General features: G+C 39.7%; 1 protein-coding gene across 14 annotated transcripts in view; it reads left to right on the forward strand.

Annotated features, from left to right (window-relative positions):
- Nin (ninein) overlaps positions 1-25412 on the forward strand; it is a 100473-nt gene extending 75061 nt beyond the window's left edge. For 7 of the 14 annotated variants that reach the window (XM_076941802.1, XM_076941797.1, XM_076941799.1 and 4 more), the window contains 10 exons: positions 1681-1794; positions 5068-5190; positions 5863-5976; positions 6744-6890; positions 8242-8421; positions 9686-9835; positions 11219-11320; positions 15594-15791; positions 19081-19194; positions 21788-25412. In XM_076941802.1, coding sequence (XP_076797917.1) covers positions 1681-1794; positions 5068-5190; positions 5863-5976; positions 6744-6890; positions 8242-8421; positions 9686-9835; positions 11219-11320; positions 15594-15791; positions 19081-19194; positions 21788-21997 — 1452 coding nt within the window. In that variant the 3' untranslated portion in view covers positions 21998-25412. Of the gene's footprint in view, positions 1-1680; positions 1795-5067; positions 5191-5862; positions 5977-6743; positions 6891-8241; positions 8422-9685; positions 9836-11218; positions 11321-14319; positions 14381-15593; positions 15792-17347; positions 17621-19080; positions 19195-21787 lie in introns of those variants that run through there. The other 7 variants (XM_076941804.1, XM_076941805.1, XM_076941807.1 and 4 more) reach the window with 5 other exon arrangements.
- The last annotated feature ends 806 nt before the right edge of the window (positions 25413-26218 follow it).

Raw genomic sequence — 26218 nt, forward strand, 5'->3', positions numbered from 1 at the left:
CATGAGGATAATCACTGCAGCTTTGTTCGTGTTTGCAAAGTTGCTGGAACAATCATGATGCTCATGTGTGAAAGCGTGATTGATCTAAGACTTGTGGTATAGCCATACAATGTGTTGTCTTATACAGCTGTTAAAAAGGGAGGCACATAAAAAGAATGAGAACACCCAATGTGCAGTGATTTCCAGGACATGATGTTCATTTGTTGATGGAGCCACAACGTGTATCTGCAGTGTGCTTCCATACATAATGAGAGACATTAGAAAAGAAATGTGTCTGCCTGTTTATATTAAGGAACTATGAGAGCGATAAACCAGACAGTAAAGACATGGCTACAGAGAGGTTAGGAGGGAGAGACGCGGACGGGGAAATGGGAATGTGTAGAAAGGCTGAGGAGTCGGGCTTTGTTGACTTTGTCTTTATACAAAGCTGTGACTCTTATGTGTTTCACATGAGTTTGGTTTTCTCCAGTTCTGGTCATTTAACCTGGAGTTTTTTGACAGCTCTACCACTGAGCTATATCCCTGCCCTGTTTCACACAAGCTTTACAGACGTCAGATAGTCAAATCAATGACGACGGGTGCAGGACTACAAAAAGAAAACACAAGCTCGAACAAATGGTACCAGCACTGTGTGCAGTATAACCACAGTAGGGACAGAAAGAATGAGCAGTCCACAAACACTTTAATAATATACTCAGAAACTGTGATTCCTGTAGGCATACAAGGTTGTTTCGTGTCTGCTAGAAGTGAATGAATAAGTGCATGGAGCATAGGCCAAGGATGAGAGTGGTGAGAAACACTGCTGTTGGAGAAAAAACTTGCAGTGTCAGAGTGTGGAGGGCTAAGGGGGACCCTCTGATATTTCCAGAATCAGAGACATTAGTCTCAGAGAGCTAGAGACTCGTAGATGTGTTTTTGTATGGGGTAACCAGATCTTGATTTCCAGCTATCATCCTTTTATAAAAGCACCTTGGGAAATCTTAGTGATTCCAAGGTTAAAACAGAAAAGATACAAGTCAAACCTGAAATGTCCCATAGTGCCAGACAGAAAAAGGTGCTAATAAATAAATAAATAAATAAATAAATATTAAAAATAGGACAAATTGCAAAGACCCAGGCCCCCACCTAAAGGAGTTCCTACTAGCATAGCCTCAAGTGGTTTGATCAGTGAAATATAGTATAAAATGAAATAATTACAAGTGTAATAGCTATCTAAGTACATATTTGCACCGATTGACTGAATAAACAATTAGAGGAGAAGCAACTGCTCCTTCTTGTAGAAATCTAACAAAAGCAGACATGAGGAAAGAAAACAGATATCATCCTCAGGAAAACCCCAAGTGATAGTTACTGTAGCCAGAATGCACTGGGTGGGCACAGGATGAATAAGCAGAAAGTCAAAGAAGGAATCTGCATAGTCTCAGAGGACCTCTCCCAGGAGAAGGTAACTTTGTAAGTAGTGAGAAACAGCCAAAGATATGGATCAGGCCTCAGACCCATGCTGTACACGTGGAGAGTCCTTGAAGATAATTTGGTTAGTTCTTTGACTATAAGGATAAATGGTCTCAAAGCAATGCCATTGAGCTGGTTTTACTGTTCCCTTGTGATAGTCTTCTGTGGGTTTGGTAAAGCTTCCCCAGCCAATGACTGTGTCTGTTATGTGCCTGATATCTTTCTTAGACTTCCACTTTGGTGTCTTCTCTGGAGGCAGAACTTTCTGAAGTTAAACTGCAGACTCACATTGTGGAGCAGGAAAACCTCCTTCTCAAAGATGAACTGGAGAGACTGAAGCAAGTAAGTCTGCTGCTAGAGTGGAGTCAGGTGCAGCACCACCTGATGTGGCTTCTCTGCAGCCACCAAATACCCTCTGCACCATGGATGCTAGACCAGTTTATTGCTACAAGTTGATGACTTGAGTTGCATGTTGTTACTAATTCCCTAGTGAAACAGCTTATTTGTATGGTAGACTCTAAACTTCTGTTACTATGATTCCTAATCATTTCAGGTTCAAATATTTGTTGTTCTAATTTCTCCAGGCCAGATGAAAAAGTATCAATAGTTTGGCTGATAAGAGGGTGACTTTCTGGCTCATGAATTCTAGAACTGTTCTCTGATTTCTGGAGACCCAAATGAAGTTGGTCCCACCTGTATCTTTTCCCTGTGGCAGGTGGGAGGAGGCACCTCCTAAGAGAACATGTTCTCCAGCATCCTCAGATCACACTCTCTCACATTTACAAGTTTAACATATAGAGCTCAGTATGGGTATGAGGTTGCCTGCTTGTGCTCCCAGCATCCAGGAAACTGAGGCAGGAGGATTGTGAGTTCAAGATCAGTACAGGCTACCTAGTGAGGCCCTGTCAAAAAAAAAAAAAAAAAAAAAAAAAAAAAAGAAAGAAAGAAAGAAAGAAAGAAAGAAAGAAAGAAAGAAAAAAGAAAAAAGAAAAAAAAAGTTTGGTTTTTAGAAGCCTATGTCCTTAATTTTAAATATAAAACAGGATCTACCTCAAAAAACTATGGATGGGATATTTTCCAATCTTCTTTATTTTTATCTTGTGTAAGAAGGTTCACATTGCACCAGTCTCATTTTATAATAGAATTTTGTTGTTCCATTCATTTGCCCACCCTTTGATTACTTTCCTATTTGTGTTATCACATTATAAAATGTTCCTTCCTGTATCTGTTTGGCCTGTAAGCATCAAGTGCCTTTTCCCAAATGCTGTAGCAGCTCAGGTGTGACTAGGCTCGCACTACACCTCAACCATCACTGTTGTTTGAGCTGATCTCTAACTGACTCCCTTACCTAGTAATGGTATAAGACCTCAGAGCACTTGTGTCTGTGGTAATGCTTCACTCAGGACTGGTACCAAACAAGTATTTTATAAGACTTTCTATGCCAGGCACTGTAGTGCAGAGTGTATCTTTTCTGACACAAGTAGAAACTCCATTTGTGCCATATAGCATGCCAGAAGCTAAGGTTCACAGTCTTTCTGTGAGGTGAGAGTGTCTCCGAGCCATTGCTATAATTAATTATAATGTAAATATCATTTAGAGTGTCCCATCTCCACTGTAGCTTTGAAGGCATTGCTTGCTCACCCTATCAGTGATAATGCCTAATTCATGTGCATACTGTGAGGCTTTGCTCAGCTACAGAGCACAAGAAAAAGAGCACACATGGAGAAAAGCAACTGAGGAGGGCATCACTTGGCACATTTTATTACATACTTTTCCAAACTATTAGTGTAAATAGAAATAGCTACAAGTCCCTATGTGCACATGGTAGGAAGTCGTTCTGTCACAAGGAATTTAAAGTAAGGTGCAGTTAGGTAGCCAGTCCATCCTTGCTGCCCTGCAGCTCAGACCCAGAAAGCATGCCACTCTGTATGATGTGATTTAGGGCTCTGGAAACACTTTATATTTATTACATATCACGCCAAAAAGAAGCATGAATAGCGTCCACAGAAAGTTCCCTGATAGATACCCAAAGTGGTATCAAACATTATAGGCGTTAGAGAGTTAAGGAGGCCAGGTACTGGGTTAAGGAAATGGCCCCATATTACATTGATGTGCAGATACTTGAAGGACGTTTTTCTATATATACTTCTAACTTGTTCAGGCTTATGGGGTATGTTGGATTTGCTGCTATCAGTTGAAAACAAGCTCCGACCTGTAAAATCTATTTTGTCATAGCTAATTCCAGTGTTATGTGGGAGGCCTTCAGATAGGGAGATGGCTATATCATAATGGTTACAGAGGATTGAACATGTGAAAGGCAAACAGGAATGCTCTTATTAAAACATGGATAAAGGCCCGGAAGGATTAAAGGGCATGGGAAACCATTGGCTCTTAGGAGTGGTTTCTGACTAGGTTGGGGTGAGCACTGCTCCCCAACACCAGGGCATTTTTGGTTTTCACAATTTGGGGAGACAGTATTACTAAGTGTAGCAGATAAAGCCAGACATGCTGTGAAGCATCCTGCAATGTACAGAAAGACCTGTGCAACAAAGTATCCAGCGTGACACTGGGACCAACGTGGATGCCGAAAAGACCAGACGCAGCCTGGTTTGCCTTTGCTGTGAGCTGAGAGAAGGAAGCCAGCATGTCCACTCCAACTGGTAGTCCATTGGGTTTCTTCCCAGGGGAAGGCATAGCCTTTACTTGACCACATGCTGATGTTTGTATGTGAGAAATACCAACCCCCTAGTTTGTTTTTGTTTTGGAAACAAGATCTTGATGTGTAGTCTGGTCTATCCTCAAACTTCCAGTCTTCCTGCCTCAGCCTCCTGAGTGCTAAGATTATAGACATGTACAAACATGCCATGTAACTCTTTTTTCTTTTTAGAGACAGGGTATTATAAAGCCCTAGTTTAACTAGAAACAACTATGTGTGTAGCTCATGGCTGGCCTTGAGCTACTGATATGCTAAATCAGTGGTTCTCAGCCTTCCTAATGCTACAACCCTTTAATACAGTTCTTCATGTCATGGTGAACCATAAAATTATTCTGTTGCTACTTCATAACTGTAATTTGGCTACTGTTATGAATCATAATATAAACATTTTGGAGATACAGGTTTGCCAAAGGAGTTACGACCCGCAGCTTGAGAACTGCTGCTCTAAATCCATCCCCAACACCCTAGCATGGGATTACCATGCTCAGCCGAGCTATGGTCTTGACTGAAGTAGTTTGAAAAATAGTTTGAATACCCAAAAGCATGATAAAAAAAATGTAACATGTACCGTGCAGAAGTTAAACTGAGGACAGGAGAGCACTGTGTCGTGTAACTGGGACAGTAAGATTGAAAGCTAGGACCATGATTTAGCAGCATCTGCCTGCATCTTTAGGTCTAAGCAGACATTTCAGTAGTCAGCTAGGGAACCGTCAGAAGCTAGTTAAGAACAGTTAGTTGAAGTTAATTCTAGGCTTCTAGAGTTTATATGTCCTTTGAAATATTTCCAGACGGGAAGATTTCAGGGCCACGCAAGAGCCTTGTTTACAAATACCTCCTTTTCAAGTTTATAGCATACACATAGCAGGGAGGTGACGGCTCATTTGTTTAATCTCTTACAGCTGCACAGATGTCCTGACCTCTCTGACTTCCAGCAAAAAATGTCTAGCATTCTAAGCTACAACGAAAAACTGCTGAAGGAGAAAGAAGTTCTCAGTGAGGAGTTAAAGAGCTGTGCAGATAAGGTAGTAGAGACAATAGTGTCCCTTCATTGTCAGTTTGTGCCACAGTGGGCATTCCCCTACAGGCTATGGCCCCTGGACTTCCTATATTAGACCAAGGTTATAGATAGAGTTGTGTGACCCTAGACTAGTGACATTGAGATCATGACTTTGTCTCACTATATCATGATGCTATTCCATATAATAATAATAATAAATCACTGTATTACATGATAGAAATATGGCTTTTATCCTCTGAAATCTATCATAGACAAACACTATTTTTTTATTATACCTTCATGAACAATACAAAGATGTTGCTTTCCTTGCTCCTCCTGCCTTATTTTTGTGTTAAAATACAGTCTTGAGATTTCCAATTACCTTTCAGTCCATTTCCTGTTCTCAAAATAGGATATGCTGAGGGGAGGGGGACATAAAAGGGGAAACCCAGCAAAGAAGAGAGGCATGACATTAAGTAGGACAGACCCAGGAAATTTTCACCCCACCCCAATTCCCCACACTGGCCTTCTCCTTAAGGCAGGTAGACTGGTTCTTGATGATAGTGAGATACACTTCCCCCTACCCCTGACTGGCCTTCTCCATAAGGTAGATGGGGGGGTTCTCTATGGAAGTGATGGAAAACACAGTCTTACTTGTACAAATGTTCTCCTACCTTTTGTGTCCTATTTGGAACAGTTGGCTGAGTCAAGCCTCTTAGAGCACAGAATTGCTACAATGAAGCAGGAACAGGAGGCCTGGGAAGAGCAGAGCCAGAGCCTGAAGTCACAGCTGGCCGTATCCCAGGAAAAGGCAAGTAGACAGTTCTTGCTGTATCTCCATAATTAGTATTTTCTAGTATTTTTACCTTCCAAAGAAAGGCCCAGTAGAAAGAGTGTTCAAGATGAGACTGGCTCAAGGAGCCTCAAAATAATCCCATGGGACATCATTTGACACATCTTTACAATATTGCAAAACAATTAAAAAAAAAAATACTGTATCCATTGAAGCCCATTAACCCTGCAGTACTTCCTTATTAAGGACAGTGCTTTGAGAGGCTTGTTCCTAATGTAGGACAGGACTTCTAAAGCAAGTCCATGCCCTCTAATGCTGAAAGACCAAGATATCAACCTGCCTTTTACAAACTTAAATTGAATTGAGATACATTTTAGATACTAGTGTAAAGTAGAATTCTGCAGATATAAACTATTATTTTCAACCAAGAGGTCCTTCACAAGTTAACACTAAAGACTCAAATGTAGTTTCTCAAGACTCAGTGCAAGTCTGGTTGGCAATGGCACCAGCCATTCCTCAGTTCTGTTCCCCAGCTCCTGACAGTCTGGTGGATGCCCATATCAGCAGTACCTGGCTCCAAAAAGGTTTTGTCTTTTTCCTAAATATAACTTAACTGTAAATAATGTAGCATTCTGAATTTCCACTGAATTGCTGGAAAGAGAACTGGATATAGCAAATTATATCAGAAGGGGCCTTGGTATTCCTTTGTTTATCCTTTCCTGGATATGCAAGAGGTAAGACCATGGTTGTTTGTGTCACCATATACGATTGTTCTCAACACACAGGTTCAGAATTTAGAAGATATCCTACAGAATGTAAACCTTCAAATGGCCCAGATTGAATCAGACCTCCAAGTGACTCAACAGGAAAAGGAGGCTCTAAAGCAGGAAGTGATGACATTACACAGACAGCTTCAAAATGCCATTGACAAGGTTACCCCTTTCTTTGTAATTATACTATAAATTATTTTAGTCTATTTAGTTGGACTGGTTTTATATATAGTTTTGTTTGTTTGTTTGTTTGTTTGTTTGTATAGCCACTACTGGACCAAATAGTAAAACATTTCTGTCTATATTGTCCCCTCCAGTTGATAACCCCAGGGACCTGGTTTTGTATTCTCTGCCACTATAGGTCAGGGATGTTTGCTTCTGAACCACATATAAATGGAATTATAATGGTACAAAAGGTATTTTTTTTTTAGACCAAAGAAGTTAAAAAAAAAAAAAAAAAAAAACATAGCTGAGCTGAGATTTATAATACTAAAACAAAAGCATTCTCAAACTTTAAACAAGAGCATGAATGGGAAACCAGCCAAGAAAAACATTAAGAGAAATTAAGCTAGGAACACCCATCTACAGGGGGGCGAAAAAAAAAAAGTAAAAGTGCAGAAAAGGAAACCTCTAGTGTAAGACAATGGCAATGACTTATGAGTCACCACTGCCAATTGGCTTGCCTCTGTGTTAACAGAAAGTATAGGAAAAGCTGCTTAAAAAATAGCTGGCTGCCCTTCCTGCTGTTAAAAACATATCTCATTTTAAATATTACAGAGCTGCTTAGTGTTCTCTCACAAATTGTTAGTAGCATCCTGCATGTCCAGTAGATGTTAAATTTTTATTCTATAATAAAAGAACTAGCCCATGATTCGGTTATTTTATCTCTTGGTGGATAATATTTAAAATAAGGTAGGATTTTCAATTTTAAAAATACCAAGGGTCTGACATTTTCCCTCAAACCTTTTAAACTTTTCTTTCTTTTTCATGTTTGACTTAAAAGGCAGATGCTTATCTAACTCTGCTACCTTTTTAAATTTTCTAACATTATTTTTTTTTAGGATTAAAAAAAAGTCTCTTGGGTACCGTAAAAGTATATTCTTGAATTCAAGCCTCAATTGCAAGGACAATAAGTACTTTGGAGTCTAAAATGGAGCAAGCTTGCCTGTGTGAAAGCCGGGTAGGGTCAGCCTGTGGAAGCATGCAGTGCTTCTGAGTTCTCTGTGTCTTCCGTTGAATCAAGAGTGTTATCTAGGTTCAAAGAGGGCTGGCTTCCCAAGAAGGGCGCAACTTTGAAACCACCAACTTCTTGACACTTGAATCCTTTGCAGACCTTGTCAGAACCCATCCATCAGACTTTCTATTGAAGTCAGCTGGGCTACTTTACCAGTGATCATCTTGAACCTTTTTAAAAAAAATCAAAATCCAGGAGTATCATTTTCTTCCTATGTATATGCACATAAGCTTGAAAAGTGTTCACTAGTAAGTTTTAATGCTCCAATTCTCTGTTCAGGACTGGGCCTCAGAAACAGCTCCCCATCTCTCAGGGTTCCAGAGCCAGCAGAAAGGGCTCTCCTGGGACAAACTGGACCATCTGATGAATGAGGAACCAGAGCTGCTTTGTCAAGAAAGCAAGAGACTCCAGACTGTGGTACAGAACACCCAAGCAGACCTCACACACTCCTGGGAGAAGGTAACTTGAAAGCTGCATGTTGGAAGTGACCACTTAGACATGAAAATGAGCTGCTGGGTAGATTTGAGTACCTTGTGATGGCAGACTTATTTTGAGATGAATAAGTTTTTATTTACTAATATATAAATATATTTATATATTTAAACTTTTTTTTTCTTTTCTTTTTTTTTTTTTTTTTTTTTTTTTTTTTTTTGGTTTTTCGAGACAGGGTTTCTCCATGTAGTCCTGGCTGTCCTGGAACTCACTCTGTAGACCAGGCTGGCCTCGAACTCAGAAATCCACCTGCCTCTGCCTCCCAAGTGCTGGGATTAAAGGCATGCGCCACCACCGCCCGGCTATTTAAACTATTTTTATATAAGCATTGTATATTAAAATACATCTGTGACTTCAACCTTCACATTAAAAGTACCAACTGGTAGAAATTATGATATCCATATATTCCTCATTCAGACTGGTTAGCTGCCCAGACCAATAACAACAAAATGGCAAAATCAGACTCAGATCTTAAGGGTCAGGCTAACTCTTTGTAAGAGAAAATTTGGTGCTTTGTAGAGACTTAGCATTTCAAGGCCAGAATAATTTTTAAAGTTTCTGATAACCACGCAGCTGACACATGTTTACTTAACCTGTGTCTCAACACGTTTGCTGTGGAATTCCAAGCAGCATGAATTTTCCTTGAGAACACCTACTGTGTGCAGAAGAACCTGCTGTGACTGGATCTACAGTGGGGATAGGACAGCTGTGGCCCCTGTCCTCGTGGGACTGGCAGATGCAGATGCATGGGTCCAACAGCAGTCTCTTCTGGAGTCAGCCTCAGCCACCTCTAAATGTTCTGCCCACGACAGAGCCACAGAACCCAAGACTGCTGTCCTATTTGTTCAGCAGCTCTCCTTCACACTCCCTCTGGGCTCCTGGAGACCTAGCTGACAGAGAAATCTCCTCAACATGCCATTAATGTTGAGTTTGTATGCTCAACCAGGTTTATCTAGAAAGGATGTTTAGAAATAATTTTAAACAAAAAATAGGCTTCAGAATTGAGAGTCTAGGTTTTGCTATGTTGCCCAGGTTGATTTGAACTTAGGGACTCTAATGATCCCCTGCCTCAGTCTCCCTGGTAACTGAGACCTCAGCCCCCTACCACCCTGACCAGCTAAATAAGTGCTTTTTAATATCATGAAACCCAAGTAGTAAATAAAACATTCCGTTTGCCATTTGTTTTCCTGGCTGGCTTGTTATATAAGCATTTCTTCCTTGTTCTTACTAGGTCTGTCAACTGGAATCCAACCTTCTTCCCACCAAACACCAAAAACAACTCAATCAATCATGTACTGTGAAGCCCATAGAACAAGAAAAATTGACCTTAAAGAGAGAGTGTGAACAGTCTCAGAAAGAACGACCTCCTACTAGTAGGAAGGTGGGTTTCTCAGGTATAACAATGTACCTATGTTCTGACCAGTGTATCCCCAGTGTCTGCTTCTTGTCAAGAGTGGCAGGCTTTGAGCCTTCCTTAGATCCTTTGATGCCTTCATAATCTTGTCAAAACAGTATCATCGTTCTTTTTATTGAGTAAAGAGTTTTTAAAAAACAAGAACAATTTAAGCGTTTAGGAGAAAGTTCTCTCTCTCTCTCTCTCTCTCTCTCTCTCTCTCTCTCTCTCTCTCTCTCTCTCTCACACACACACACACACATATATCACCTTAAAAGAATTCATTTTAAGTTGCATGTTTGTATGTGGGTATGTGCACATGAGTGTAGAGACCAAAAGAGAGTGTCAGATCCTCTGGAGCTGGAGTTATTAGCTGTTGTAAGCCACACAACATGGTTTCTAGGAACTCAGGATATCTAGAAGATCAGTATGTGCTACTAACCACTTAGCAATCTCTCTAGCCTCTAAAACCTAGGTTTTAAAAGCAATACCAAAAGCGAAACAAACAACAAAAAAACAAACAACAAAAAAATGACTTTTTGAAGTTTGAAGGTTTTGTTAAGAATGAGTGACAGAAGTGGACAGCACGGCAGGGCACAGACGGCACACACAGCTATCTTCTTAGAGGAGAAAGCAAAGTGGACCATGGGGTGTGCCAAGCTAGTGTGACTTGCAAAGCTCCTCTGAAGGGATTAAGAAATTGGAAAATTCCTTATCTCCCAGTTAATGTTTGATAAGTATTTGGAAAGAAATATGCATCTGAATAGAAAGAATTTACTTAGAAATCCATAAAGAAAAGCGCTTGGTTTTTATCTTCACTCGTATTTATGAAGTTAAGTGGGTTAGAGCAAAGAGGAAGTCTCTGAAAAATGGAGATTATTAATAAAACCCTAATGGGAAACAGGCATCGGGAGTGAGAAAAGGTATGAGGTTGTAAGTGAAGCAAGCCAGGCGGTGCTGACGCAGGGGGAGGGGCTGTGTTTTCTTAAGTGGTTTTTCCAAGTAAGTATGCATTTGGAATGGATGTGCGTACAGGCACTTGGGGGCTCAGCCGCTTTGCTGTAGGGCAATGTGTATTTCTTACAGTGGGTGGCAGAGAAGTTTAAAGCCAGCTGCCTTAGAAAAATCTGGTCTTTGTGAGACATGGTGGTTAAATCCAGATTGCTTAAATGCCAGCTGTGCACTGATATGCACTTAATTATTGTTTGTTGGTTTTCTTTGCAGAATTATCTTGGCTTTCTTCCAAGACTAAAGGTTTCTAATGCAAATTTATCAAAATAAAAGAGAACAACTCGTTTTTTAAAAGTTTTTTTAAAATTATTATTTTAGTTTTTTTTGTTTTGTTTTGTTTTGTTTTTTCTTTTTTTACAGGTCAGTCAGATGAATTCCCTTGATCGAGAATTAGAAACAGTCCATCTGGAAAATGAAGGTCTGAAGAAGAAACAGGTGAGACTGGATGAAAAGCTAATGGAGGTTAGTAAATTATCTAAACTGTGGAGAATACCTACAAGCCTCTTATCAAGAGAGACCAGGCATGGCATTGAATTCCTGCTGGGAAAGTCTAATTGTCAGGCTTGATTTTTTGGTCTATCTTCCCAAAATGAACAGACAAGTTTGCTTAGTTACTTACAGTCATAGGTGTCTGTGCTGCTTTGCAGAATGAAGAATAACCTTAACCCCAAATGTAAAGACCTGTATACGCCAATAAATGTGGATCACAGGGACTCTGCCTGAGGGGTCCAGCGCTCTCTTGTCATTGGTATATATGTAACAGTTTTCCAATGTATCCTCTCCAGCACTGTTTGATGATGTAATCACTCTCTGACTACCTGTCCAGATGAGCATCTGCATTTAGGTTTCAGGAACTGCCATCTTTTTTCTTTTCAAAAAAAAAAAAAAAAAAAAGGATTTATTTACTTATTTACAGACTGTTGCTGTCTTCAGACACACCAGAAGAGGGCATTGGATCCCATTACAGATGGTTGTGAGCCACCATGTGGTTGCTGGGAATTGAACTCTGATCTATGGAAGAGCAGTCAGGGCTCTTGCTGAGCAGGCTCTCCAGCCCAGGCACTGCCTTCTTACACAGACAGAACTTCCCTTGCATGTGTGAAACCTTGGGTTGGATTCTTAGTGATCAAAAAGCAGTGTCCATGGCTTATGGCTACATTTGTAACTCAGCGGTACCTTGATAAAGGTACTACTGACAAATGTTAAGCTGACTTGGAAAACTGACCAATGTGTGTACACTGAGCCCTGGCAACCAGGGTGCTTTGTACCATTATAGGAAATGAACAAACGCATAGCCCTCAGAAAGTGAAGACTTGACAGAGATGTTTTGCTGTGGGTAGATGAAAAATTAATCTAACATAAAATGAACTATAAAAGCTGTATAAGGAAATACACATAGAATGTATCTTGCTATCTTCTTAAAATACTGTGTACACACATTTTTTGTTTTTTTTTTGTTTTTTTCAAGGCAGGATTATAGGAAGGAAGGTTTCAAAGTATTTTCTGTTTGTTTAATTTTATTTTTGTTTTTTGAGGCAAGGTTTCTCTGTGTAGCCCTGGCTGTCCTGGAACTCACTCTGTAGACCAACCAGGCTGGCCTAGAACTCAGAGATCTGCCTGCCTCTGCCTCCCAAGTGCTGGGATCAAAGGCATGTTCCACCATGCCTGGCAAAGTATTTTCCTTATAAAGCTGGATATATGGCAAGGTGGCTTTAATGCTTAGCTTTAAAATAATGTGAAATTTGGCAAAGGTATCACAATGACATTTAAATGACCACTGAGGTTTCTGACAATTTTATGTTCTCTGATTTATCCACTAATGGGAAGATTGGTGAAATCTCCATAAGTGGATTCAGAACTGTGAGTTCAGCCTGTGCTTTGATGTAGATATGAAATAGTTAAGAGGCTCTAATGAGTAAGATGTCTGAAGCTGAGCTCTGGTAAGAACCTGAAGGGTGACAGGGTGTATATGCTATTCACTGCTGGACTTGGTCCACATGCTCTACCAGTAAGCTGGGGCTTCACCTCTTTGCCCTAGCCTGGGAATCTCCCTTCTTCCAGGCTCATTTCTATTATTAACAGGCATCAGCCATTTCCTGCCATTCTTTTTCCCTAGTAGTAAATATTTGCTGATAAGGAAAATGAATGTTCTTGGTACTGGAACTGAATAAGAAAAGAGCATAAATTTAAACACGGAAAAGAACATTTTATATACTATTTTAATGAAACTCCCATTAGGAAGTAAGACTGAGTTACCAATTCTATAGTTATACAGACTGGATTTATTTTTCCTTCTTTGCTTTTCTGAGCCATGTAGCTCAGGCTGCCCTTGAACTTACCATTCCTTGGCTTTTTAGTCTCCCGAGTGCTTTTGGCACTCATCACCACATCTCATTCCAGACTGGACTTCTGACAGCTCTTCTGAGATAATTCACAACCTGTACAGTTGACAGGTTTAAATTATACAGTTGAACTTGGGGTGTGGTTTTATTTCTTAAACCTTGGGGACATACATGTATAGAACAACTTTGCAACTTTACCCATCTTTACGTTTATAATCCAATGGCTTTCTTCCATCAAGTCCATTGTTTCTGAAACCTTTCATCACTCTCAGCTCTAACCCTAAGCGGTAACCACTCTTCCCACCAGCCTGGTCAAGTCAGGTTGCAGTATGATTGTAGTGGGTGGTGTACAGACGCTTTCGCTGTCTTTTGTACTCACCTGAGGGATCCACACATTCCTTCCTCTCTGGCAGTTTTCCCACGGGTGGGGCTGAGGTATGATGTGCAGGCAAGGAAGTGTTCCTGTGTCCACATCTTTGGGGTCAGAAACTTTGAGAAAATCTTTCTAGATGATTCTTACCTGATGCACATACTTCCTTGGAAGAAGTCTACTTCATCTCTACAAACTAGTTTAAGGGTCACACGTGAACACATACCCACTCCGGTGTAATTAAAGATTACAAATTAAGCTGAAAAATGGAACAATTCTGGCCTGAAACTGACTCCTGTTCCTGGGCATTTTCAGCCATATGTAGTTGAATATTAAGTAAGCAATTTATTTTGAACACTCAAAGAAAGGTTCAAACACTACTTTAGCTGTTCTTTGCTGGATCATTTGACAGCTCAGTTTAGAGGGTTGAAGAAAAATGCTTTTCTTCTGAGTGGCCATTCAGCACCGGATCTAACCCCAGGTTCTGTGCTTACTGGATCTGGGTATGGGTAAACCTCACCAGTTCACAGCCAACCAGATTACAGCCAGTGAGGATACCACTGCAGAACTGCAGTTTGTAAGGTCCTTTACTGTAAGCTGACATGCAGCAAAGGTGACCTTGTTGTGTGTATGTACACAATATCCTGTTCTTTCTTTTTGTAATTTGTACTTTTCTTACTTTTCCAGTAGCTCCTGTAATTTTTGTTTTGTTTTGTTTTTCTTTTGTCTGTGGCTAACCTCTACCCTAGAGCTCAGTGGTTGGAAGTAGCAGAGCGGGGCATACTTCTGTGCCCGAGCTAGTGTGTGAAGGTAGAGCATTCTTTCAGTGAACCGTCACAGCATGAGAACGTCTCGACATTGTGTCCGTGCAGTCATTTATGTTCATTATGACAGTCCATACGTACGTGGACAAGAGCCAGTATTCATTTCTCACTTTGCTTTAATGCAGAATGTATCTATTTACTTAAGGGTTTTCCTCAATATTTAAGACATTTTGAAGAAAAGTGTGTGCCACTGTTAGAAACCTGTGGGTTCATAATCTGCCATGTTCTTTATTATAAGTAATGTAATATTTTCATATCTACAACTACCACTGCTACTACTACTATTTCAAAATGGATAATGACCTCAGAGACTTAGAATTAAAAACAAATGGATAGTGGCTCTGAAACTTCCTAACATTTCATTATAGTTGAGTTGAGAGGTCCCTATCCCTTCCCATAGGCCTGGAGGTGCTTCCTCTTGAGTTCAGTTCCTGCTCGTGTGTATTGCATGCCTTCCATTGGGCCCTGTGTCTGCTGAATGTGTTGACAGATGAAAAGTAGCATGTTCTTTCAGTTAAAATACATTCCTTTCCATTCCTTAAATTTCATTGGCATGTTGATAATATTGTTTCCATTTTCAACAGTACTTTTAGTTCAGTTCTGGGTGGTCTGGGCAATGACCTGATGCCCCACATTTGCCTGTCTTGTTGCTATTTAAGGATATAACTTCCAATAGATAAACTAAGATAGATTGAAATAATTTTAGGTACAATAATCTTAAATGTCAATTTGGGGTCAGAAGATATATAGCCAATGGATTATGGATTTCATGGAGATTTCTTTACAGATCTTCATGATGGTAAAGAAAATGAGAAAAGCTTAAAGCAAAAGTACTCCCTTCATCTTCCCAGCTCCTGTCTCACTTTCAATGAAAGGAGGAAAGGTAGTTGAATGTTCTAGAATATAAAAGCATAGATACACTTAAGATATGCTGTGTATATCATAGACCTCATGACTTTATAGTCTCTCAGGAGACAGGAAGGTCTATTTTTTCATGTCTTAAAATGTTTAAGAAAGCCTTAATTTATTATCTCCAAGAGGCAACAAAAGGGCTCTTCCCACACACTTCACCGGCTTTGTCCTGTTTAAGTGATCAGAGACTATGTGGCCATGAAGGGATCCTGGGCTCAGTGCTCCCTGCTTGGCACCTTCCTTGGCAGAAGGCCCTCCACTGACCAAGCTTTGTCCTTGTCCCTCAGATGCAGCCCCTGAGGTCCACTGTGACGCATAGCCCGTCGTCTCACTGGGATCTGCAGTTGCTCCAGCAGCAAGCCTGTCCGATGGTGTCCAGGGAGCAATTTCTGCAGCTTCAACAGCAGCTGCTGCAGGCAGAAAAGAGAAGCCAGCACCTGCAGGAGGAGCTTGACAACAGGACCTCCGAAACCAACACACCACAGGTACAGAGTGTTCTTCTCCATGGGGAAACTCACATCATCCCATCCACTTTGCCTTTGTTTGAAAAATAAACCAGTCCTAAGTTGGGGATGAGGAACTCCATCTCCCACCATTGTTCTGCCTTTCCTGAGTACAGTCCACGGAACCGCAGTGCCAGCACTTGCTTTGGTTTTACAGTTTCCTTCCAAGCTCTCTGCTTGTAAGTCAGGCAATTCCATATGCTGGGCCTCCTTTGCACACTTGCACCTGACAGAGGATGAAGGTTACTTGTGTATTGTACAGAGTTGGCCCAACTGTCTTGTCACAAACTCAATCCTGGAGTAGGAATCTCAGTTCTCCTGTGCAGTGTGGCCTGCCAAGGTCTGAGAAGTCACAGGGGGTTCTTTATAACTGATGATGTAAAGTGTGCAGTCCCTTAGTGCTGTGTTTCTAGTTATATTTCACTCAGTACTTGAAAGAATCAGATTTGAAAAACTACTTAAGTTCAAATAGTTGTTTCTCCTTAGTCCATAATCTTCATTTTTCCTAAATTTGTTCTTACCCATATACTTACTAATGAGAAATAAAAATTAAAATGTCTCCTTTGTTTATAGCTAAGTCAGTTCTTTCTAGTTTAGAAGTACTGAGGGCCAGTTAATATCTGATAAGGAGTTTTCCAGTTTCTTAACCCCCTCAGAGGAGCTTTGCAAGTCACATTAGCTTAGCATGCTCCACAGTCCACTCTGCTTTCTCTTCTTATTGGTAGATAGCTGTGCTGTCTCGTGCCGTGCCGTGCCGTGCCGTGCCGTGCCGTGCCGTGCCGTGCCGTGCTGTCCACTCATTCTTCTTAACAAAACCTTCAAGTCTTTATGTGCCTTAAAACTCCATGTTTTAGCAGCTTTCTCTGTACCATTTTCACCTCCCAATATTAGAGTCAGCTTCTAAGATGAAGACTGCTAGGATGAACTGCTAAAGCTGTGTTCCAGCTGGCCACAGACCTGCTCTCCTCCCCAGAATTAAGGGGACAGTTTATAAGAGAAGTGGCTATGGTTCAGCATGAAAGGGAAGCTTCAGTTCTTCATTGTGTAGTTGAAATCTGAAGCCTTGGCCTCTGTTCTTAAGGCTCTCCTAGTGATGTGGCAAAGATGTACTCACTGCTCTGCCAGACGCGTTGTTTTTAAAGTATGCTTTTCCTAATCTGCCCATCAATATTTGAGAATTGAACAAATTTCTGTGCCAATAACTCCAGTATTAGACAGAAACGATTAAGAAAAAAATCCTTCAGCCAGAAAAGAGCCTGTTTGTTGCACAGGAGAATGGCTTCTAGGCTTTTCCTTTTTCTCGTTGCTGAGCTGACTCTAATTTTAAGGATACTGCGCTTTATACAAATCTGCACGGTGCCTGTGAACAGAGGGAGGAGTTTCCTCTGCCTTTGTGTTGCTTTGCTTGCACGTGTAGTGTGACTGTGTGTGCTTCTAAGAATGTGTTTGTATTACAAGTGTGTGAACTTAGACTCCCCTAAAAATAAGCTGTAATCTTGTCACCAGGGTGAAGTGTCCCACTTGCCTCCTTTCTCTAGGCCTTGCTACCGGAGCAGCGAGCAGTGCATGCAGATTCCTACAGAAGGATTGGGCACCTCTGAAAACTGGGCTGCTGTTGATGGCATTTGTTACCATGACAGAGTCTCAAATGCACACATGCACACATGTACACACATGCACACCACACACAGATACAAGCTGGGACATGTTGGAATCAAGTGCTCTTTTAAATTATTTGACTGTTACCTTCGCTGTTAAAGCCTTCACGGTATTGTCTCTTATTTATGTAGCCTTTGTGAATCAGTCACAAACTTCAGATTGCTACAAATCAGCTTATTTATATGGTTTAAAGAGTGGATTTAAGATTCTTAAAAGGATATATTCTATATATTTTCTCATTCCATATGTTGTAATTATTTTTTTAAAAAGGTACTACTTTTATATATGGAATTTGAAGAAAATCAGGGTTATTTATACTGTTTTGTATGATGTATCATACTTTTTGACAGAAAAAAAGGGAAATTTTGATTCAACAATAAAATAAAATTTAAATGTATAACTGTCTTCTTTGTTTTTCTTCTGCCTTCTCCTTTGTAGCACTCAGTGTCTGTTGAATTAATTGCCATGGTGGCTTTCTGTTTTGTTTTCTGAAGCAAGCATTATTCATTATGCATAAACATTAAAAAGTCATTATATCTTTTAAAATATAGGCCTTTTTTAAAAGGCCAGACTTCCATGGTCCTATGTATTGAAGTTTACTTTGTATATTAAGCTTATACTAAATACAACTTTTTGTCTTCAAATCAGTCACCTGGTTTCAGCTCACATCTGAGCATCTTCCATTCTTTTCAAAATACCCCTTTTAAAAAATACTAATCTATCACCCAAATCATTAATACCTGAACCACAATAATAATTGATAATAATAATCTTAAGGACTTGAAGTACCTCCTAAAATGTGAAATTCCTGGTGTGAGCATTTTTATAAGCGCAATGGTATGAGCAGTGTCATCTCTCTCAAGGTCATTTTGCTTCCTCAACTCTCACCCTTGTTGTATGAGGAGGAGAGGAAAGGCCATGCTTCTTTCTGTCCTGTGGTTTTATCTGGGTTTGAATATCTGTGAGAAGATGTTTTCGCTTCTAACCTGCTCTGATGATAAATGCATCCTCTAGTCAGATGTTTCACATTCACAATCTAGTCAATTGTTTCACATTGACAAGTCACTGGGAATCATATAAGTAGGATAACTGGCAGGAAGAAATTCAGTATGAAGAAGACAAAACTAACCCTTGAATGGGCACCAGTCATTTCAAAAGAAAATGAGAGGTGTGTGTTGCAGCTGACTGGAAACATTAGGTGACCCCAAATAACCAACCCAGTGTTTGTAATGTTCAGAGGCCCACAGGATCACAAAGACACAAATCACAGTGGAAGGTTGGTCCCCGGCTTTAATTTACTTTGAATAGCCACTGTGTTGAAAGTGCACATGGGTTTCAGTTAGGGTTTTAAGTATTGATATCAGGGAATGATGAACCAAGGTAAGAGCCTTGTTTTTTCCTGGATTTTTCTATGATAGTGCTACTTTTCTAAGGTATTGTCAACGTGTGCAGTGCCCAGAACTCCCATTACATTAGAAACCCATCCTCTGGCTATGAAGGAAAGCATTGACTGTCCTTTTCTAAGTGTCTTATGGGGAGAGTCACTACTAGTACCTCTAGTTGGCATGATTTTTCAAATGATAATACACTTCTTTCTCCCTCTTCTCCTTAGGGAAGCCAGGAACACCTTGTAAATCTCATGGAAGAACGAATGATAGAAGTTGAACAAAAACTAAAGCTGGTGAAAAGGCTTCTTCAAGAAAAAGTGAATCAGCTCAAAGAACAAGTAAGCCTCTGTCACTTCTGTCTGTCTTGGCATTTCAGTTTGTATGGGTATGCAGGGTGTTTGTGTTTGTGTGCACAGGTGTTGGTCCTTGGGAGCTATCCACTGTTCTTTTAGAGAACCTGGGTCTCTCTGATTAGGCTAGGCCTGTCTCTTCCTCAGCACAGGGATTCCTTCTGCACACCACTCACTGTACCCAGCTCTTTATATGGGGATTTTTTTTTTCATTCTACCATGTGGGAATCAAACTCAGGTCCCCGTACTTGCAAGGCACACACTTTATTAGCTGAGCTATCTCTCTAGCCCCAGTGTTCCAGTCTTAACTCCAGATTTTGCATCCTTTTATTGCTGTTAATTTGTGTTATTAATAAAAGTTAATTCTACTAGAGATGTCTAGAAAACTTAGGAATCACTTTCATATAAGCCCCAAAATAAGAATTCTGCATTCCATAATTTTTTTTCAAAACTCAATTGAGGCCTTATAAAATTGTCTACAATTTTATAAATGTATATTTGCTAACAGTGGCTCTTATCCAAAGTGTTCCTAATGAAGTTCAAATACAAATACCAAATACAGATTTTTTTTTTAATCCAAGATATGAAATACACATCTCTAAGTAAACAGAAAATGATACATTTGTTTTTTAAAATTGGGTAATAAATGTAATGTTGGCTTTCCTGTTCCCAATAGTCTGTGGAAACCTCAAAAAGTACCTTGGACAGATGGAATGCCTTGGCAGGTAAAGGTATTGCCACCAAGCCCGACAACCTGAGTTCAATACTGGAACCCAGGCAGTAGAATGAGAGAACCAATTCCCAGAAGTTGTCTTTTGACTTCCACACATGTATATACACATGGCCCCACACACATTAAATGATGAAGCAAACAAATACATATTTTAAATATCTTATTACTATCACCAGGCTCCAAAAGGATATGCTTTGAATAGGGTCTGAACTCCCAATTCTAGATCATTAAACAACTCGATCTTTTCACCTGCTAATTACAGACATGACCACGCTGTTTAAAATTGCCTGTGTATGCAAAAGAAAAAAAGAAAAAAGAAAAAGAAAAATGTGGGCAAGAAACTCCCCCAGAAAACTGAGACTGAAACAAACTGGTACAAAGCAGAATTTGCTAACCCTGATTTTCTAGATACACAAAACCTAAGAACATCAATCACAGGAGAGAGGTCTGAATGCAAATGCATGCAAGAACAGATGCATGAAGAAACTTTCCTTTGCTCCGTATCTTAAACAGAGGAGAGGGGAGGAAAAACCCATTTGTGAGCATTTGTTCAGGCAGCCTTTTGTGTGTTCTTACAGTCTGCACAAGTTTCTATGTGTCACATCCTGTTCTGGGAACTAGAAACGCAGCTGTGAACAAAGTGAAGCTCCTGAGCATGTGAAATGTAAATTCTAGCATGCCTAGAAGATGCCAAGAATTTTTCCAGATAGAAGCTTTAAAAATAAACAAGAGATAACTCTATGGGATCACATAAGATCTAGAAGCCTAAAGAGAGCTTCCTGAAGCCCTCTTAAAGCAATTCTAGAAAGCAGGGTGGAGAGATGTAGGGAGGCAGTCTAGGCTGCAGTAACTTCAAAGAATGGGGAAAACACACCAAGTGTGGGCATCTATAAATGCAAGCCACTGCTAGCTCATGCTGTCCTAAGAGAAAAGACTAGAAAAGAGAGGAGAGTCAGCCAAGGAGAAAGCATTTATTTCTATGCCTAGTAGTTTGAATCTGGTTCTCTAGGAAATTAAGGGTCATTAAAATGTCTTAATTGAAAGAAAAGGGAGTGAGGGAAAGAAGGAATGGTGAGTTATGGCATTTCAGTCACAAGTAAGTTCTGAGGTGTACTATACCTGCCAGTTGCCTAAATTATTATGATCCTGGAAATGGTGGTAAATCAGCCACTCTGTAGCCACTTGTTATTCTGTTACCTGCTTGAGTCTGCTATAAAAATGATGAGCATAAGATGTGAGAGGGAGATTGAAGGCAGGAACAGGAGCAAGAGTTAAGGTAGCAAGGTTGGCTAACAAATGTGCCTTTTCAATGTAGACGCCAGACTCCAACCATAAGAGGGGGCATACTTTTGGGGGAAGGGTTGGTAGAGAAGAGAGGAAAATGGAGTTAAGGGAAGCAATTGCCAAAATAATTCCTGAGCTACCTGTTGAACTATCTTGTTATGTTTATAAATATTATAGGTTGTAGTTTTGAATGGTGAAGCACGTCTGTTAAGAGTGGATGTTAATGCAGTTGACATCTCAAAAATGCTATGTTGGACAAGTATTTTGGTATTTTTAAAAAATGGATAAAGGAATAGCACATATTTAGGTGGGAAAATTCATTTTGGAGCCCTTAAAAAATAATCCACCCTTTGTTTTGTAATATGGCTTTAGCATCAGACTTGATATTTGGGAATACAAGCAAAATAAGTCCACATTTCTGTTTGCATATATACTGGTAAAAGTTACTGATACAAAGTACACAGCTAGCAGAACTGATTTGCCATTGTTAAGTAACTTCTCCTATGTTTTAAATTGGGAGTAGTGGACACAAATGGAATCAAGATGTTTCTGGTTCTGTCCTAGCTCTGCAAGAATACAAAAACAGATGCCATGGTGAAGGATTTGTATGTTGAAAACGCCCAATTGTTGAAAGCTCTGGAGATGACTGAACAGCGACAGAAGACAGCAGAGAAAAAGAATTTTATCCTAGAAGAGAAGATCGCCAGCCTCAGTACCATCGTCAGGAACCTGGCACCAGCACCACTGACTTCTATGCCTCCTCTGAGGTCATAGCCATCCCAAAGGATGCATACCAAAGGATGTGCTTGCATTTGTGCACTTTACTGACACTATTGGAATGTGTTAGTAGGTTCTCTGAACCCTCTAACTCAAAAACTTTCAATGGCTTAAAATCAAGCCTACCCGAAGTCTGCCAGCAATGGAATTGGAGGCTCCAAATGGGTGCTTACTGGGATTCCACAAATCACTATTTAAATTTCACTATTTAAACTACTCATAAGCACTGAACTTTTAAAGTATGTTCTAGATAGCTACCAAGAATGAAATTAACTTAAGAACCTTAAAATCCCAGTTTTTAATGTTTTTAAATTGATATTATCTGTGTATGCAATCCAGGTTCCTTTTAAGTTTGATATCTAACTAGAGTGGTTATTATATTATTATCTTTTTTTTTAACACTTAAGTATTGAACTCATTCTGCTTACAGTACTTTAGTCTTTTTGAATTAATTGGCTGACTGCAGTTCTGTTCAGAGAAGGCCAGTAGGTAGCAACCAAGGTCAGAGAAGTCCAAGTTCTGTAAAACTCTGACTTCTGATGCCAGGTCTTGTTACTCTTGCTGTATAGCAGATTCAGAACTAACTTACCCAGCTGCACTCTTAAATAGGAATAAAGCTTTACTTTCTTTAAACAGCCCTTTCTCTTCCCCCTAAAGCTTTTGTTTGGGACCTTGTCTTCTAAACAAATTGATAAAACTGCACTCTTAACATTACTGAACTTTAGGGAGACCATGGACAGACAGAACACTTTGGAGTAAACAGCCACCCGTGGAGCATGATGCAGGAGTTTCATCTCTCCCAAGCCCTGGAGTTCATGGACATACCTTTGAGTTTGCATCAAAAGCTCAGGGAACGATTTTTGAACTGTCTTCCTGAACTACTTGCTGCCTGGCCTCTCAAAGAACTAGAGATCTGTAAACCATACAACCTTATTTGTCTTATATATTAACAGCCATAGACTTTTTTACTTCTATGTTTTAGTGCACTTAATTATCTGAAAAGGCCTTGACTGTAGAGTTAAACACCTCTCTCTCTTACTTACAAAGAGTTTTTACTGTTTGTTTAATACAGGTCAAGATTTCCATGCTTCTGACCTTTTGATACTTCATATCTGAACTTATGAATCTCATTCTGTGGAGAACATTGGCATGCTATCAGGGGTAAAGGAGAGAAATCAGAGTGTTTCATTTTATAAGAGATACAAGAGAAAAGTAAACCATTATGTATGGGAAGAGACACAAGACAAGTCAGATTGGCTGAGAAGTCACATGATATGAGGAAATCTTGAGCCATTTCCATCATGACTCTTTGGAATTCTTTAGGGCCTAACTATCCAGTGCCTCCAGCCCAGAGCTCTCTCTACCAAGTGTGACACAGCACACTGTCTGTGCTCCAGTATCTCACACTGGTTTTGCACTACTGTTCGTATCAGAAAGTTCTGATCTCCTACTGGGGAAAGAATTAATCCTTCCCTATAATTATACATCAAATCTTTGGCCTCTGGTATTATGCCTCCTCTAAATCTTCCCACTCAGCTACATATGGTATTAACTTTAGCAGAAAATTGTGGGTAGGCCTAGGCTAAGATGAGAGGTAAACTAAGTCTATATGAAGTACTTCTGTGAGATGCTTCGGATTCTGAAGGTTAATTTCACTGGAACTGAACAGTAAGCACATTTCTCCAACAGTTGGCTGGCATGAGGCCATGTTTGTTGTGCTTCTTAATTTTATTTTATGAAAAGTGTAGGTTAGTGTTTCTTATAAATGTGTATTTATGTGTACATAAAGTGCTGTACAATGACTGTAAATATGATTTTTTGAAAAGTGTTAGAGCTCATTTAGAATTATCTCACCCAAAATCAAAATGCTACTTTAGTAAAATGTTAATTTCTTGCTGTATCCCACTAACTAGATAGGGGGGAAGATCAATATGAGAAATGTCTATAGATATCTCAAATTTATACATTCATGCAGCAGTTTATTTTTCAGAAGACTTTTAGAGTGGGAGTTTAACTGCCCGTGTAGAATGTAGCTTAAAGGGACTGGAGAGATGGCTCAGTGGTTAAGAACACTGACTGTTCTCCCAGAGGTCCTGAGTTCAATTCCCAGCAACCACATGGTGGCTCACAACCACCTGCAATGGGATCCAATGCCCTCATCTGGTGTGTCTGAAGACAGCTACAGTGTACTCATGTGCATAAAATAAATAAATAGAATCTTTTTAAAAAAAGAATATAGCTTAAAGTTTTAAAAGCATCAAATGTAAAATCCTAGAATTATGTGCAGATTCGACTCTCGGAGTTTCTTTCCAGTGGCTCTTTCCAAAATCGCAAGTTAGGTATTTTATGACCATAGCTACTTTTCTTTTCTTTTCTTTTCTTTTTTTTTTTTTTTTTTAGCACTGGTCTCTATTGCCCTGTTTTCTGTCTTCTAGTTTTTAAAGCCTTACTCTGTTGTTTCCCCTAAGGGGAGAAAGGATTTATTTTATCTAAAGGTCTTTACTCTTAAAGTAAGTCTGTGAGGGGAGAGAAGTCCATGTGGCTTAGGATGAACCACAGTATTTTCATTTGCTTTTCAAAAACTCTAATTCCAGCTAAGCCATTGTAAATGTAAATACCTCCTTGAAACTGCAATGTGCTGTTTGTATATTTGACTATCAGCATGTTTTATATAAACAGATCATGAAATCATAAACTTTAAGGTATAGGAAGACATCTTACAGGTCTAGTGTTTCAGTAATAAGTCAATATTCAGGGCAGGAGAAACATTTGAAAAACTTTTTTTTTAAAAAAAAAAGCTAAGGCTTCATGGGAAATATTTTTTTAATGTGTGGAAAATAAATTTGTGAATTCCCCCTTTACTTCGCTGAGTAAAGAAAAAGAGAGCACACTGCTGCTGTCAGCATCTTTTAAAGGCATTCTTAGTCACAGAATTCTGAATACAGTGTTAATCAGGTTCTGTTCTGAGTGGATTGCCTGCAATTGTATAGCATCCCAGTGAGTCATTAAGCAAAGCCAAAAACCAGGTCAAAGCTTAAGAACCAAAGCACTCACTGGAAAGTCAGTCAAGAGATCATGGCTGCCCCCATTTGAACATCTTAGCACTGTGAAGACTCAGTTTCAGGCATCTGAACAGCTATTTAATAGCATGATGTAAGATAAGTTTATTTTCATTGTGAGAACATTACCATAACATGACTTAAAGGAATATTGGTCAAAAACAAAACAAAAAACAAACAAAAAGTCAAGTAAAACCCAAAAGCAAACCAAGATTAACTTGAGTTAACACCAGAATTGTTTTCTGCTCAAGATTAATGTAAATATGTTTATATTGGTTTTATAATTTCATTTTAGTCATTCTATCCCAGAGTTTAATGTGAGCTTAAAATGTAAATAAATAATTTTGCAAACATGCCTCTGGTTTTGTGTCTTGGAGTTTTGATGAGCAGTTTTAGTGTGTTTATCATTAGACTTTTAAGTGAAACCATGAAAATGATGCAGGAAACAAGTCTACAAATGCAGAATCCAGGTCCCATGCTCCATGCTAAGTCAGAATCATCATTGTAAGAAGACTGGACCAGGGGACTTGAAATGGTTCAGTGGCTAAGAATGTTTACTACTCTTGCAGAGGTTGAGAATTCAGTCCCCCGCACCTACATCAGACAGCTCAAAACTGCTCCAGGGGATCCAGTGCTCTCTTGTGGGCCCCAAGAGCACTTGCATGCATGTGGTGCACATAAACTCATGCAGGTACACACTCATACACATAAATTAGGTAAATCTTTTAAAAGATTCCTCCAGGAAATGTGATGTAAATTAGAACAGGGATTCATTCCTTTCCCATCAAGGAAGTGGTGTAATTCAGACCAGCCAGCTTGTGGTAGTTGCACTCTCTAGCAGTGGTTAATTCACACAGAACCCTGACTTAACCTTAGAAGGCCCTGCTTGGCATCCAGGATGATTCAGAAGTGGAGCCACTTGGCCATCTTCATCTGAGTAGTTCAGACTGTTTTAACTGAGCTGCTCAAAAATGATGATACAGAAGATAAAGACCTCCAAAAGTAAACCAAGAGCACACTGTTAATATAACAAACCGTGAAATGTACAGGGGAAATGTTGGCTGACCTAGGCCTATCTCTAAGCCCTGTTTCATTCATTGTCAAAACTTTTATACCAACTTCACACTCACTGCTTTTATGAGACAGGAACTATTTATCC

This window comes from Arvicanthis niloticus, chromosome 11, assembly GCF_011762505.2.
Source record: "Arvicanthis niloticus isolate mArvNil1 chromosome 11, mArvNil1.pat.X, whole genome shotgun sequence".
Taxonomy (NCBI): Eukaryota; Metazoa; Chordata; class Mammalia; order Rodentia; family Muridae; genus Arvicanthis; species Arvicanthis niloticus.